The sequence below is a fragment of the Salvia splendens genome, chromosome 6 (genome assembly GCF_004379255.2).
Source record: "Salvia splendens isolate huo1 chromosome 6, SspV2, whole genome shotgun sequence".
In the NCBI taxonomy this organism is placed as follows: domain Eukaryota; kingdom Viridiplantae; phylum Streptophyta; class Magnoliopsida; order Lamiales; family Lamiaceae; genus Salvia; species Salvia splendens.
This window is the reverse complement of record NC_056037.1, coordinates 36,232,995-36,248,592: the sequence shown is the minus strand read 5'-3', so window position 1 is coordinate 36,248,592 and position 15,598 is coordinate 36,232,995. Positions and strand designations below refer to the sequence as shown.

Here is a 15,598-nt window from a genome sequence, read left to right as displayed (position 1 = left end):
TCCTATTGATCAATCAAGTTAATCCAATTATACTAAAATATCCAACCTATGTCAACCGACTTGTATTAATTTTCTTTTGATTAGGTGTTGGCAATGTTATTTTTGTGTTTTACAGCCATCATTGGTTTGAGTGCTTTTCTCAAACTAGAAAAAATCAAAATCGATTTTTTTTGCTGCGAGAATTGTTACTCTAAAGACACGCTTATTTCATGATTAACTAGAAATTGCGATAACCTTATTTAACTAAAACCGAGAGAGTTATCTTCAACTTCAGATCTTGGCATTATGTGAATTAAAATATATATAGCTGATTGAACACAGTTGGGTGTGATCATGCATGTTGGCAATAAATAAATAATTTTTTATATCGTTATAATGTGCGTGTCAGTATTATAAATGAATACTATCTTACTAAAATGTGGTGCCATTTATTGAATAACTTTTGAGCCAAAAATTTAGTATTAGTATTTGTTTGACCCAACAACCACATGTACATATTTGTCAAATCCCTTTCTCATCTTTTCTTTCTTGTTACACGCACTTTTCCATTATAAACGATATCGATATCTTCACATATTACCAAAAATATCTACCCATGTTTAAAATTTAACTCAAATAAAGTAGTACTACTGTAGTAGTAAATTTCTAATTTACTAATTCAATACTGTGTTAGATATATTTGATCCAAGTAATCAAAGCAATTGTAAATATGATTGTTAACATCAAACTCTAGTAATTAATGTATCTAATCTAGCTGCAACATGTCCATAACCACACAATCACACCAAATTGAAATAAAAAATGACTCCCAAACTCAAACAAATAAAATATGACTAATGAAAACAATAGTTTACTTTCTTCAATAAATGGCAATATATTAAACATGCCCATGTTTGCAAATAATTACTCACCATGCTCAGCACATTTTCACCATTCTTGAAAGATGCTTACAGCTCAGGCCAGCCCCACCACTCTCCGGCGGAGGGAGCCCTTCCCAGCCGCCGCGCACCAGCTCAGGCTGGCCGGGAAGCCCTCCACCCTGCCTGTGCTACGGAGGCCGGTGATAAGGGCTGTCATCAGCAGTGGAGACAGCAAAACAGGAGTGGAAAAAGCAGCAGAGAAGGCTGTGGAGAGTGATGTGTCTTCTGCAAAAAGTGGTGTGAGTGTGAGAGCTGTGATCAGAATAAGGAAGAAGATGAAGGAGAGGCTGATTGAGAAGATTGAGGATCAGTGGGATTCTTTCCTCAATGGGATTGGGAGAGGGATCTCACTTCAACTCATCAGCCAAGAAGCTCATCTTGGTATAGTTCTTGATGTTTCTCTCTCATTTTACTTGTTAAATGCAGCTCTGTTGACTTTTTTTGTTCCAACACAAATGTTCTTCTTAGGCAAGAGTGATGAGACTTTTGTGAGGGGATGGTTGCCAAGATTATCAGACAATCCTTATGTGGTGGAGTATGGAGCGGATATGGTGGTGCCGAGTGATTTTGGGCAGCCGGGAGCGGTTGTTGTGACGAATTTCCATGAGAAAGAGGTGTTCTTGATGGAGATTGTGGTTCATGGATTCAAAGAGCCTATATTCTTCACGGCCGATACATGGATTCATTCGAGGAACGACAATCCTGAGAGTCGAATCATATTCAAGAATCAGGTATGTAGCTTGACTTGTCATTGTTGTTTAGGAAATTTAACTTATAGTAACTCTTTGTGGTGACATGGCACAGGCTTACCTGCCGTCTGAGACACCACCTGGGCTGAAGAATATCCGGAACGAGGAGTTGTCGAGAGTTCGTGGCAATGGAAAAGGAGTGAGGAAGCTGCACGAGAGGATATATGACTATGATGTGTACAATGATTTGGGTAGTTCTGATAAGGATGAGGAGCTAGCCAGGCCGGTTTTGGGCGGTGAGGAGAGGCCGTATCCTAGGCGTTGTCGGACTGGTAGACGTCCCTCTTTAACAGGTTGGTTGCCCTGCAATGCTGTTTTTGATATCTATCATTGACCTATCCAGCTTATACCTGACACTTTTTATCAGATCCCGATACAGAGAGTAGAGTCGAGGAGCTTGATCCGGTGTATGTCCCTCGTGATGAGACGTTTGAGGAGGTTAAGCAGAGCGCATTTTCAGCTGGAAGGTTGAAGGCTGTGCTCCACAACCTGATACCATTGATCGCTTCCAGGTTGGCTGATTCGGACATCCCATTCACAAACTTCTCCGACATAGATGATCTGTATAACGATGATATTCTGCTGCCAAAAGGAGCCAAAAAGACTCACCTCCTTGCCAATCTGTTGGATCAAGTGTTGAATGTTGGTGATAATCTGCTGAAATACGAAATACCAGCCATTATTAGGCGTAAGAACAGCTCTCAACCATTACATGCTTGCTTATCTTGTTTGCTTAATCTTGATCCATCTTTTTTGCTCTCAGGTGACAGGTTTTCATGGCTAAGGGATAATGAGTTCGCCCGTCAGACTCTAGCCGGGGTGAATCCTGTTAATATCGAGCTACTCAAGGTATCGTTTTAGCTTGTCGTTGGTTGAGAACTTGAGATAGTATGTGTTACCTTTGTTTATCATTGGCTATAAATGGAGACTGCAATTTGTTTCAGGAGCTTCCCATTTTAAGCAAACTTGATCCTGAAATATATGGCCCTCCGGAATCTGCAATCACGAAGGAAATCATCGCCAGAGAGCTCAACGGAATCAGCGTTGAAGATGTAAGCCATTTTGGTATTCACACACAGGATTTATCATAACAAACAAACTGACTTTGTCTCATGATGCATTCGCAGGCAATAGAAAACAAGAAGCTGTTTATAATTGACTATCATGACTTGCTGCTACCGTTCATTGAGAAGATAAATGAGTTGCCTGATCGAAAGGCTTACGCTTCCAGAACTGTGTTCTTTTTTGATGATGGCATTCTCAGGCCAATTGTCATCGAGCTATCACTCCCTCCAACGTCTTCATCTAAGAGGAACAAGAAAATATATACTCATGGCCACGGTGCCACCACTAGCTGGATCTGGAAGCTGGCTAAGGCTCACGTTTGCTCCAATGATGCGGGCGCTCACCAGCTCGTGAACCACTGGTGAGACTGCACTTCATTTTGTTGATCATCCTAACATAGATGATAAAGATATAACATGTCAACATATATATCAAGATAATGGATTCCTTTTTCAGGTTGAGGACTCATGCCTGCACGGAACCTTATATAATCGCGATAAATAGACAGCTAAGTGCAATGCACCCGATCTACAAACTACTGCACCCGCATATGCGCTACACAATGGAAATCAATGCCCTTGCAAGGCAAAGTTTGATAAACGGAGGTGGAGTCATAGAGGCTTGTTTCAGCCCTGGAAAGTACGCCTTGGAGATAAGCTCGGCTGCCTATAAGAGCCTGTGGCGGTTTGACAGGGAAGCATTACCTGCGGATTTACTTCACAGGTAGAAATTTTCTCCCAAAGCCATGAACTCATTCAGACACCTTTCCTGATTAGAGCACATTTCGTCTGCAGGGGAATGGCGGTTGAGGATCCCACCGCGCCTGGTGGTGTCAAACTTCTTATAGAAGATTATCCGTATGCTGCAGACGCGCTTCTCATATGGGCTGCGATACAGGAATTGGTGGAATCTTACGTCGAGCACTATTACTCTGAGCCAAATTCGATCTCATCTGATGTGGAGCTTCAGGCCTGGTGGGACGAGATAAAGAACGTTGCGCATCATGACAAGAGAAACGAAACGTGGTGGCCTAACCTCAATACACAAGACGACTTATCAAGCATACTTACAACCATGATTTGGACTGCTTCTGGTCAGCACGCAGCTATCAACTTCGGGCAGTATCCATTTGGGGGATACGTACCTAACCGTCCAACCCTCATGAGGAAACTAATCCCTCAACCTGGAGACCATGAGTACGAGAGGTTCCTTCACAACCCCGAGTACACATTCTTGACCTCGTTGCCCACGCAACTCCAGGCAACAAAGGTTATGGCTGTCCAAGACAGCCTATCAGCACATTCTCCAGATGAAGAGTACCTGCATCAGTTGGATCAGATTCACAGGCTTTCCTCTAATGATCCTCTGGTTCAAAAGTTTTTCGAAAATTTCTCCGTGCAGTTAGAAGAGGTAGAGAGAATCATCAATCTACGGAATAAAAATATAGAACTGACAAACAGAACTGGTGCTGGTGTTCCTCCATATGAATTGCTTCTACCGACTTCACCCCCTGGTGTTACTGGTCGTGGTATTCCCAACAGCATCTCCATCTGACTTCGTGGTCTCCAGGGAAAACCTGTAGTCATTGTTAGAGAGTGTCTATTTCTGCATCTATCAGAATAGTAGATGAAACATGGTTATGCATTTATCTATAACAATCAAGGAATATATATTCCTTGGTTGCTATTCCTTCACTTATCATTTAAACATCAAATGCTCTTTGTGCATAGATTATGAACTAAATGTATCATTGCATCGTGGTGAATGTTACAATAATAGAATGCATTTCAACCGAGACAATGGATGCTAATATTACAACTTTGAAGCTACATTTGTTGCTAGCTTGACTAATTCCTTTCTCAAGACTTTTCCTGCGGCATTCTTTGGTATAGTATCTCTGAAGAAGACGCGTCTAATTTTTTTATACGGCGCCACCTAGAATCAAAACACACTCCAATGAGAAATCAAATCACCAAATGGTTATTGTACGAAGTATAAATGACTGCTTTCACTTTACCTTTTGTGCTACAAAATCCATGATCAACGACTCATTTATCGTGCTTCCCGGCTCTCTAACCACGAAGGCTGCAGGTATTTGGCCTGCATCTTCATCAGGATACCTGCAAAGTGTATTTTGGTGAAACACAAGAAGCCAATACTCTCTTCACATAGGACGATCACATAAGCCATTTCTAGAGTCAAAAGACTGTTTATTTATCAGTGCGTATTCGTTTGCTTACGGGATCACAGCTGCATCAACAATGGCTGGATGTGAAAGCAGCAGATCTTCCAGTTCTGCTGGAGCAACCTGCTTGTTTCATTAGCCAATGATCAGGAAAAGATATTTGAAATATGAATGCGAATAATCGAATAATTTAAGATGCAGATATAACCTGGTATCCATTGTATTTAATCAAATCCTTCAATCTCTCAACATAGAACAGGAGTCCATTTCCGTCGAAAAAGCAAATATCACCAGTTCTCAGCCATCCCTCTGAATCAACCATTGCAGCAGTTGCTTCTTTATCACCCACATACCCTGCAGCAAGCCAATGGATTCTTGATCTCAGAAATCTTACTTCAACTACATAAAGTGAAGCGAGAGAGAGAGAGATGGAAGGTGCCTTTCATTACTATGGGGCCTCTTATCCAGAGCTCCCCTGGCATAAGAGGCGGCAAACTGTCGCCGGTGAGAGGATCAATGATTCTGGCTTGGCAGTTAGAGACGAGACGGCCGTTTGAACCTTTCACTTCACTTTCAAAGCCTCCTAACGGTCGAACGACTCCTGCACTTGTTTCGGTAAGCCCATAAGCCTGCGAATCACCATTAACTTGTTACTGTTTCCGTCCAAAAAAAATGTCTCATATTGTCATTTTTAGTACATCTAAAATTTAAAGTCTCATTTACATTTTTTCCCATTTTTAGTAAGCAAACCTCACACCCCACTAAATAACCACTTATATTTTACTCATATAAAACTAATAGTAACACTATTCTAGTCATTTTGGCGTCCCACAAAAATAATTCACTTTTATTTTTAGAAAATTTTCGCCACACATAACACTAATAATAATGTAAGTTTCAATATTTCAACTTTTGTCTTGATCTTTCTATCTCTTATTTCAAAAAATTTGCATTAAAATTGTCTCCGTCCCCAAATTTTCTATTTTTAGGTTATATAAAAGTTAAACCCATAATTTTAAATCAAAGATGACAGGACTACAGTAGAGTAAAATATGATGGCCCTAAATTTTGAAGTACAGTACATTCCAAACATAGAACAGAATCAGAGTTTTGAAGATTACTGCTGTAGTTGATTTTTGGCACAATTTTATTTTTGCGGACACTCCTTAGCGAGTTATAATGAAGTACTCGTACTAGTTAATTAGGAGATTAATCAGAATTATAATCATTAAACAATCCGCACCATGCGGACGTGCGACAATTTATGGTTACGAACCTGAATGAGTGATATATTGGAAAACTTTGCCTTAAATCTCTCAATAACTGTACTCGCCACCGGAGCTCCGCCGCTCATCACCACCTCTAACGACCTCAATTCGTACTTCCCCACCACCGCACTCTTCACCATTGCCACCACCACTGGCGGCGCCACCGCCAGATGCGTCACGCCGAACTCCTCAACCGCTCCAAAAACCATCTCCAAATCCAATCTACTCCCTCGCCGGCTCTCCGCCGCCGCCACCACGAGGCTCCCGCCCAGCGCCACCTCCCTGAGGCACATCGTGAATCCGTACACGTGGAAGAACGGCACCACGCACAGCGTCACCGGAGGTGAAGCCCTAGCCGCGCGAATCGCGCGCGCGCCGGCGATCACCGCGATTAGGTTCCGATGCGTCAATTCGACCCCCTTCACCCTCCCCGTGGTGCCGGAGGAGTAGAGAATCGCCGCCGTGTCGTCGGGGGACACCTCCGGCGGATCGAATTTCGCGGCGGAGGGGAGGAATAGGGATTCGAACTCCGGAGAGTCGAGCAGCACCGTCCCCTCGCGCAGCGGTGGAACCCTAGCGGCGGAGGCGGAGGTGGCGAAGGCGATTGCCGGTTTGGTGAGGCGGATCTGGTGGGAGATGTCGGAGTCGGAGGAGAGGGGGTTGGAAGGGGAGACGATGACGCTGAGGGAGAGGAGGGAGAGGTGGAGAAGGGGAATCTGGATTGAGTTGGTGGAGAGGATGAATGCGACGTCGTTTTTCCTGATGTTGAATTTGAGACGGAGATTGGAGGCTAGGGATTGGACGAGGATGGGGAGGTGGGAAAGGGGGATGCGGCGGGAGGTGGCGGCGTCGATGAGGGCGGCGGCAGGGGAAGGGGAGGAGGAGGAGAGGAGGGAGAAGATGTAGAGTGGGAGAGGGGAAGGGGGGATGGAGATGGAGGGGCGGAGGCTGTGGAAGATTTTGGTTTGGGGAGAGAAGCCGCTGTTTGGATCCATCGTTGAGTTTGAAGCTGCCGCCATTGATTCTGGTTTCAAGCTTTTTTTTCCTGGTGTTTATTTAAATTTGATGAATAAATTGTTTACATTAGAGCATTAGCAATGACGCAGCGTTTCCGACCGGCGTGCCGGAATTCCACGGCGAACGTCCGCTATTGTGTATGCTATGCACGGATACGGAATTCCGCCAAGGACACCGCAGTTCCGCAGCGTTATGCAGAATTCCGTCGCGACGGGTGTGCGGACGCCCGCCATTGCGTTGACTCCCGTGGACGTCAGCCCGGAATTCCCGTTTATTGCATTAATTTTTTTAAAAAAATTCTATATATACGGCTCGTTGAACTGCATTTCATTCGCACTACTTGTTTTAATAAGTTTCTCTCTCTACATTTCTTTTATATATCCGGAATGGCTAGTAGTGGTAGTGGTAGTGGTAGTGGTGGGCATTATCAACACATGATGTGTCTGATTCATGCACGTGTGCGGGAATCAGCGGAGAGGGAGGAACAAGCGGACTTGGCGCCGACGGTACCTCGACCCATCCATCGTCGAACTATAATACCGCGGGACCACCTCGCTGCCCACGCTCGGTTGTATGAGGATTACTTTGCGCCGGAGCCTCGGTTTGGGGAGAACCTGTTCCGGCGACGGTTTAGGATGCATCGTCCGCTCTTTCTGCGTATCGTGGGCGCTTTAGAGCGTCGATACGAGTACTTTAGGGTGCGGGAGGATGAGGCTGGTAAACCTGGCCACACGCCGATTCAGAAGTGCACTATAGCAATCAGGCAGCTGGCATACGGAGGCGCGGCCGATATGTTCGACGAGTACCTCCACATCGGCGAGACGACTGCCCGCGATTGCCTGAAGTATTTTTGTCAGGGCGTTAAGGAGATATTCGGGGATAGATATCTTCGGAGGCCTACCCCGAAGATTGTCAGGCTCTGCTGGATATGCACGGGAATCAGCACGGGTTTCCGGAGATGTTAGGCAGCATAGATTGTATGCACTGGGAATGGAAGAACTGTCCCACTGCCTGGAAAGGAATGTACACTACTGGTTTCAAGGCCAAGAATCCCACGATGACCTTGAAGCGGTAGCTGACTACCGGCTGTGGATTTGGCATGCCTATTTTGGAGTAGCTGGGTCTAACAACGGCATCAACGTCCTCCAATTGTCGCCCCTTTTCAATGAGCAGTGCATGGGCGTTGATCCGGCCGTCAACTTCGTCGCCAACGGCAACCAGCACAATATGGGCTATTATTTGGCAGATAAGATATACCCTATGTGGCCCGTCTTTGTGAAGACGATCAGATGCCCAGCAGATGAAAAGAAGATATATTTTGCGGGTCGCCAGGAGGCAGCGCGCAAAGATGTGAAGCGGGCATTTGGTGTGCTACAAGCTCGATGGGCGGCAGTGAAGGGTCCAACACGGGGAATTTCGCCAGGAATTCCACGCCAGTACTGATGCTGTTATGCTGTTATCTCATTATAGGTCATACTTGTACTTGTAAATTAGTTAGGTATCAGTTTATTTTTTATTAACACTGTAGAAAGAGCCAAAAAGTGTAATTGAACAAAGAAGAATAAAGTAATTTATTCCTTCTAAATAACGAGTTGGTACAATACTCAAAAAAGGCAAAAAGATTCAAGTTTAGATTCATCATACGAAAATCCATTAATATAAAGTGATAGAGTGGTTCCTCTTCAAGGTAAAAAATGTTAAATTCGAGTCCATCTGCATTGTAAGGGGTGAAACACTTGTAAACTTACGCCCACCGCATGCAATAATTAGGTAGTCACTATGGCATATTAATGATGTTAAAAACATTAATTAAAGAAATTAGATTGTTGACATAGTTAGGCTAGCTAATTATGGAGTATATAAATAAAATACCAATACTCTTAGCATTTTTCTATAGAAGGATATAACTCAACTGTAATGGGATTGACAAAAGTAGACGGAAGAGATATTTCCTAAAAGGAAGAGAATCCAGTTTCATCGAGAACCAATATTGGTATTGAAGGAACAAAAAAAAGAGAGAGAGGGAGGGATGCAATGCCAAGAGAAAAAGGAGTAAAAGGTCACGAAAAACGGCCACTCCAACAACCCAGCTTTGCAGCATAATCTGCTACTTCTTTCAAATTCAATCTCTCCCACCAGTGAACTTTTGTCACATAAATGTGAAATGACCACAAATAGCTGTACAAAGGTCAAGTTATCAAAAAGTAGACCAGCTTCCATTACCAACTGACAAGTAGGATGAAGAGTTTCATCGCCTCACCTTGCTTTATAAGCCTGTGTAACTTTTTACTTGTCAACAATAAATTCTGCGATTATTAGCAATCCATTTAACACAGCAAATACCCAATAACTCTAAAATTAGTTCCCTTCTGCACTATGTATATCAAGCGCGAAAAAAGTAATCTATTCCTATGCAGTTCAGAGCAAGTATTTCTGTCATTAAATTACTACTATACCAGTTATGAAACTAAACATTGGAAAGAAGACATTCTTTACCTTGTTAAGTGACATACGATTTTACTACCTGATGAATCATGTGTTTAGGGTGGATGACAATTCGGACGTTCAAAGGTTAAGAACTTAACAACTCTTTGGTCAACATTGTTAAGCGGCAAAAGCACACCCACAATAATTTATCCGGACAACACAGACACAGGAACTAGATTAATCAATAACAAGTTAGTACTGGCTTATCTGTAAAGCACAAAACCTTGATACCTGCATCCCAACTTAGCAAGGACAAGAATACCTGCCACAATAGGCACGTATGATCACTACTGTTAATGGAAAGTATAATCCAATAGGTTAATGGTAATCAGAAACAACTTCCTCCAAGTTAACCCAACCCGGCTGCAAAATGAACTCAATCACAGATACGGTCATCGACATGGATAAAAATGTATAAGAGTCTAGCCATAACCAAAAAGAAACTGGTGTTAACAATAATGGCAAAGCTGATTGGAACTAAGATGCTCAACATATGCTCTTGCCTATTAACAGCTACACAGGAGAAAAGAAACAACAAATAGTAGTCGTAGTATTTATGCCTATCAGTCGCATGTAAATTGACTGCTTAAAATTAAATTGCTGGAAGGATACTTTTTTCTGCTGGTGTCAGCAAGGATATATCATAGAACCTTCGCTGAGGTGCATAATAGTAGCTTAGATAATTTAATAGAACAATAAAGTTGTTGTGTACCTCTAGAGCTTCAGTACAAACGTATGACAGAAAATAATTTTGACAATTTAGAGGGCCAACCTACGTAACTGAACTCACGGGCGTGCTTGCTTGAATACTGCAGTCACATTTCAGATGAATGTTATAAAGGGTCAAATGTCAATGTCGCACGCTATTGGTGGTGCTACAATGTGGGGCAAGATAAATTAAATATTCTGAACAAGGTACAAAAATAAGGAAAAAGGTACGTCAATATTAGGTGTAAAAATAGGTTATGCAAGACTGCTGGCTATCCTTACAGCAATGACCAATAAAATGTCTAAATTTGAAGATAAAAATTTTTGTAAACAATCATATAGATTTAACTTGGAAGGATCACAAATCCCTTATATTGATGGTACAATGGACATGCATGTGAAGATTACGAATAATATTAAACTTGTAATACGGAGAGAGAAAATTCTTCGGCAACAAAAGAACCATGATGATTACTCAAAGAAAACTTAATCAACTTAGCCACTGACAATCGATTTTGAACCTCAAAAAAATAGTGTTCCAATCCTTGTGCCCACCAGCACATGAACTGATAATATCCACTAGCAAGAAGTCAAGAACATAGAAAACCACCAATAAGGAAAAGACTAAGACAATTATAGCACCAGATTTCAGACTGCTGCAACAAATAAGCATCTCTAAGCAGAAAGGGTTAGCTATGGCCATTTCAGACTATTTGGCAGTCAAAAAAAACTATCTATTCCGGAAAAAAAATACATGCAATTTATTAGTACAGGACTGTGACCTAAGAAGCATCAAGAACACAAATAAGCAAAAATATTAAAGAGAAAGCATGTTAGTGTGAGCTGTTCTTTCTCCTCTTAGTGTTATAAGCATGCTCCATAGCATCAGATGAAACACAATGACGAGCAGTTAATCTACAGCTTGTAATATCATAAAAGATCCAAGATGGGATAACACCATTGCATGTGTATAAACCAAATTCCAATCCTCAAATACATCCATATAATTGGTTCTAATATTTACCTCCAGAGTGGTAAACTTAGGGTCAAATTCTTCGGCAATGAAAAGCTAAGAATCTCCCATCCACTTTACATCACCACCTCTTGCAAACACAATACAAAAAAGTAAAATGGATAGCACACTAAGAGTGTAGACATAAACCATAGCTTTGTTATTCAGATCAATTTCAAGAAAATTGTTCACAGTGATCAATACAAAATATGTTACATGTAGTGATTAACCAAAAACAGTTTCATCAAGGGAAGCGCCTTATGCCACACCTTTTTGGGTAAGCACCAAAGCTGGATCCAAATTGTCAGCCAACCCCAATAAGAAAATCCAGCCTGCAACATAGGATTCACAAGTACAGGCCAGACAGTTTCCCCACTACGGCATCATGTGCCTGATAAAAAACAGCACGAGTGATAGTCTCACAATCAATGTTTGCAACTCCCTTTTTGCTCTCACCTCAATCATGTCCGTTTATGGGTGAACCCAAACTAATAATAAAATGGAAGTTATTGGCCAAATAAACCACCAGTTCCTAGTTCCCCTTGTTTTTCCTTCCTCTTCAGCTCCTCTAGTGGGTCTGGACTCTTCATTACTCTTCTCATGCGCCTGATCATATTGAAAACTATCAACAATAACAGAAATTCTTCCAGAAAATTGTCCATGAAATTGTAGCACAGATAAGAAAATACCTGTCTTGTGCATGTTGAGCAGGAAAAGTAGGCATAAATTCCTTAGACTTAGGTAACGGGACTTCGTGAAACCATTCGTGGTTGAGAGCAGCGTCCGCAGTTATCCTCTGCACAGTATCCATTTTCAGTTCAGACAATAGAAACAGGAGAGGAGGATCACATAAATAAAATAAATGAACAGATTGAAGATACCTTCTCAGGGTCATAAGTTAGAAGCATGTTCAAAAGGTCAAATCCAGCATCAGATAGTACAGGTGTCCCTGTAAAAGATGTCGCAGGAAATTTCTTGCGCAAAAGGTTGTACCTGAAATTTAAGTAGAAACTGGTCAGAAGCAACAAAATATTATAGTCAACTGACACACAGTGTCACCAACAGAAGCACGAAAGCCAGCCAGAATCACCCAAAGCTGGACGCCTGGGAAAAAGTGAAGAAGAAAACATAAATTTTGAGACCAATTTTTGTAAGAATTGAATATAATAGATACGAACACTTACTTGTGCTTGGCGAAGTTCACCTTCGCACCAGGGAGGTCAGAAAGCCCAGGCCATATCGTCTCATTGGGAGTTCCAAGAACCTTGAATATCTGTAGGCATGACCACCAATTAGAACAATTGCAAAGAACATAAACAATGATTTCTATGAAACAATGCCTAGAAGTTGATAAACCATCAGAATTTATTTACCTTGTCAAGCTGCTCAACCTCTGACTTCCCATTGAACAAAGGTTCTTTAGACAATAGCTCAGCCATTATACACCCTAACGACCACATATCAATTGCCGTGGAGTACTGTTTCGCTCCTAATAGAAGTTCTGGTGCCCTGAAAGGTAACATCATGATTCATTAATTACTTTGTGAAGATGAAGCAGAACTGCCGATGCAACACACTGAAACATCAGATATACTATTATAATCTTTTTGTTGGCATCTATAATACCATAGCGGACAGCCACAAGTAGATGAGTATATTATGAAACAACTTTCCAGACCAATTACTTGTAATCAAACCATATAAAAGCAATAAAGGACTTTAAAAAATGACACTAACACAAGTCACCAATGTTGTTGTGGTAAAAGAGAATAGTGCAAGAGCAAGCTCCTATACAGAATGGTAAAGAAGATGCTTTATTCGTGAAGCTCATAAGTATATGAAAATTTGTGCATAAGTAAATGTCACTACACAAGATATCAGAAAACTAAAATCTTGTAGAAGCATAAAGACTCACCTGTACCACAAAGTCACAACCAGGGAAGTATATGGTTTCAAAGGACTTCCATATTGACGGGCCAGTCCAAAGTCACAGATCTTCAAATCACCACAGTTATTCAAAAGAAGATTTGAAGTTTTCAGATCACGGTGCAGGACCCAATTATCATGAAGATACTTGATGCCCTCTAAAAGCTGAAGCATCAAGCATTTAACCTCACTCTGACTATAAGGTTGTTTCATTGTCTCCATCAATCCTTTGAGGTCATGTTCCATGTACTCCATGACCATATATATACTGTCAAGGTTGCTCCCCACAACAACTTCTTTAACATCCACAATGGATGGGTGATGAATAGAAAGAAGAATATTTATTTCTCTAAGAGAAGTCAAAGGAAACCCTTCTCTCTCCCTATCCATCTTGACCTTCTTCAGAGCCACAACTTCTCCAGTTTTCTTGTCCTTGGCTCTGAAAACAATCCCATATGTTCCTTCATCAATCCTATTCAGTCGTTCAAACTCATCAACACTTCTGCAACCATGAAGCATATTGAAGCTCCTCTGTGGAGGATGGACTTGTTCTGGTGTGCCATGAGAGCCAACATCATCCTCTGACTCGGTGCCAGAATGGCTAGCATCACTACAAACAATATTCTGATCATCATCTACTTCCATGTAGTCATTCTTATCAACAGTGTCATTGTAACTATCTCTACTGGAAGACCTTACACGTTCATCTGAACCCAATGACCGTACCTTTGTTCCTTCAGAATATTCTCCAAGCCCAGGACTAATTGACTTCCTGCCTACCTTTGCTTCAGCTGATTCAGATTGAGACTTCCTCTTCATCTTCCAGCTGTCTTCATAATCAGAAATCTCACCTTCGTCAGATGGTGACTCAGCATCATTTGCCCATCGGGATGATGTTATAGTCCGTGGAACATAGTCATTTTCATCATTTGTCTCTGCTATCATGTCATTGACCCTGTCTTCTTCTTTGGGTACTGAAGAATCTGTCATGCCAGGCAATTCTGACACATACGGCAGCGAATCAATGTCCGAAGGTGGGGCCCCCGAAACATGCACACCATTGTCTTCAACCAGTGAATTCTGTTCCGCATCGTCATGAATAGAGTTAGACTTAAGGGGAACAGGCAAAGGAGGAGGAGGAGGTGGTGGTAGTGGCGGCAAGTTACTACTTTCCAACACTTTCGTGCTTCTGATTGTTCGAGTGGCATCCTTATCATCTCTGTCCCAAACAATTGGGGAAAACTTCCTCTTCTTATTTGGAATGGGTGACAACTGTCTCCCACTATCCAATATTGTAACATCAGTTTCTTTATTACATTGAATTTCAGCCTCAGTAGCACCATCAGATCCATCACTAGACAGTTCCCCGGGTTCTCGATCCACGGGGCGAACTGCATACCCACACCTCCTAGGCCCGCCACCACTACTTCCTGAATCACTCCTGCTAGAAGTAGAGCGATGTCCACCATTCCTCATCTCCCTTCCTCCTACATCTCTTCGCCTGACCCTATCCTGATACTCGAGACTGCCTCGACCACGGATCTGACTCCTATCAAAATCTCGACTACCTTTCCTTCCCCGCTCATATTCTCCATTTAAAGAGCCAATATCCTTCCTCGATGTTCCATAATCTGTCTCACGGTCCCTGAATTCATTGTCTCTATAACCCCCGTGCCTTCCAGCGGCCATGATTCTAATTAATAATCCGCTAGAATGGAAAAAAAAAAGCCTAGACCTGACAGAAGTCCCCTAAAATTGCTTTCGTAAACGAATTTTCCTCGACTCACCCAGGCCCGATCTATCCAAATTTCTTCAAATTGAGAAAAGAAACCAAAACCTAATTTGCACGAAGCAAATCGATCCAATTTTCCCTTTCCTCGGATTCCGCAATCGGAATTCGGAATTAGGATTTGATGCAGCGGGAACTAGAAAATAGCAAAGTATACAACGCACAACCAAACGAATCCCCCCCTTTCTACTTCCCGACTCAGAAGAAAATTGAAGGACAATAGAATCAAACAAAATCGGGAAAAGGATACAGAACCCTAAAAAACAATCAGCGCGCTATCTCTTCGATCTATCTCCCACCGCTATCGCGCGTGCTTTATCAGAATTGGAAAGGCTCACCGGTGAAGATTGCGAAGGAAATTATTGAGAAAGAAAGCGCGTGGTGGCGGCGGATGGTGCTAGAAGATAAGATGCAATGAATGAGTAACGAAGGAGAGCCAGATTGCGACGGCGTTAAAAACAGAACCTAAATT

General features: G+C 42.2%; 3 protein-coding genes and 1 long non-coding RNA gene across 10 annotated transcripts; 1 reads left to right on the top strand and 3 right to left on the bottom strand.

Moving 5' to 3' along the window:
- The first annotated feature begins 741 nt into the window (after positions 1–741).
- Positions 742–4,534, top strand: LOC121808090 (lipoxygenase 6, chloroplastic-like). The gene is made up of 9 exons (XM_042208441.1): positions 742–1,301; positions 1,389–1,651; positions 1,725–1,962; positions 2,037–2,357; positions 2,433–2,518; positions 2,614–2,721; positions 2,797–3,095; positions 3,191–3,457; positions 3,529–4,534. Exons 1-9 carry the CDS (start codon positions 944–946, stop codon positions 4,286–4,288), a joined length of 2,700 nt encoding a protein of 899 aa, XP_042064375.1. The 5' UTR covers positions 742–943; the 3' UTR covers positions 4,289–4,534.
- Positions 2,361–3,034, bottom strand: LOC121808092. The gene is made up of 3 exons (XR_006052104.1): positions 2,893–3,034; positions 2,569–2,665; positions 2,361–2,495 (listed from the first exon to the last, which is right to left on the bottom strand). It is a non-coding gene; the product is annotated as an uncharacterized LOC121808092 (long non-coding RNA).
- Positions 4,464–7,776, bottom strand: LOC121808091 (4-coumarate--CoA ligase-like 9). The gene is made up of 6 exons (XM_042208443.1): positions 6,196–7,776; positions 5,359–5,548; positions 5,128–5,273; positions 4,975–5,042; positions 4,752–4,854; positions 4,464–4,669 (listed from the first exon to the last, which is right to left on the bottom strand). Exons 1-6 carry the CDS (start codon positions 7,204–7,206, stop codon positions 4,547–4,549), a joined length of 1,641 nt encoding a protein of 546 aa, XP_042064377.1. The 5' UTR covers positions 7,207–7,776; the 3' UTR covers positions 4,464–4,546.
- Positions 7,777–8,995: 1,219 nt separating this feature from the next.
- On the bottom strand, positions 8,996–15,598 carry LOC121807504 (cyclin-dependent kinase G-2-like). Of its 7 annotated transcripts, none has more exons than XR_006051830.1 (8): positions 13,327–15,598; positions 12,785–12,920; positions 12,596–12,684; positions 12,293–12,404; positions 12,101–12,207; positions 11,681–12,017; positions 11,424–11,502; positions 8,996–10,500 (listed from the first exon to the last, which is right to left on the bottom strand). XR_006051830.1 is itself a non-coding variant. In XM_042207744.1 (6 exons), the coding sequence occupies exons 1-6, from the start codon at positions 15,024–15,026 to the stop codon at positions 11,918–11,920; spliced, it is 2,244 nt and encodes a 747-aa protein (XP_042063678.1). In that variant the 5' UTR covers positions 15,027–15,598; the 3' UTR covers positions 11,551–11,917. The 7 variants fall into 7 exon arrangements, 3 of the variants coding, with proteins under 3 accessions (XP_042063678.1, XP_042063679.1, XP_042063680.1); XR_006051832.1 differs by having other exon boundaries at positions 8,996–11,502; positions 11,681–11,743; positions 11,868–12,017; XR_006051829.1 differs by having other exon boundaries at positions 8,996–11,502.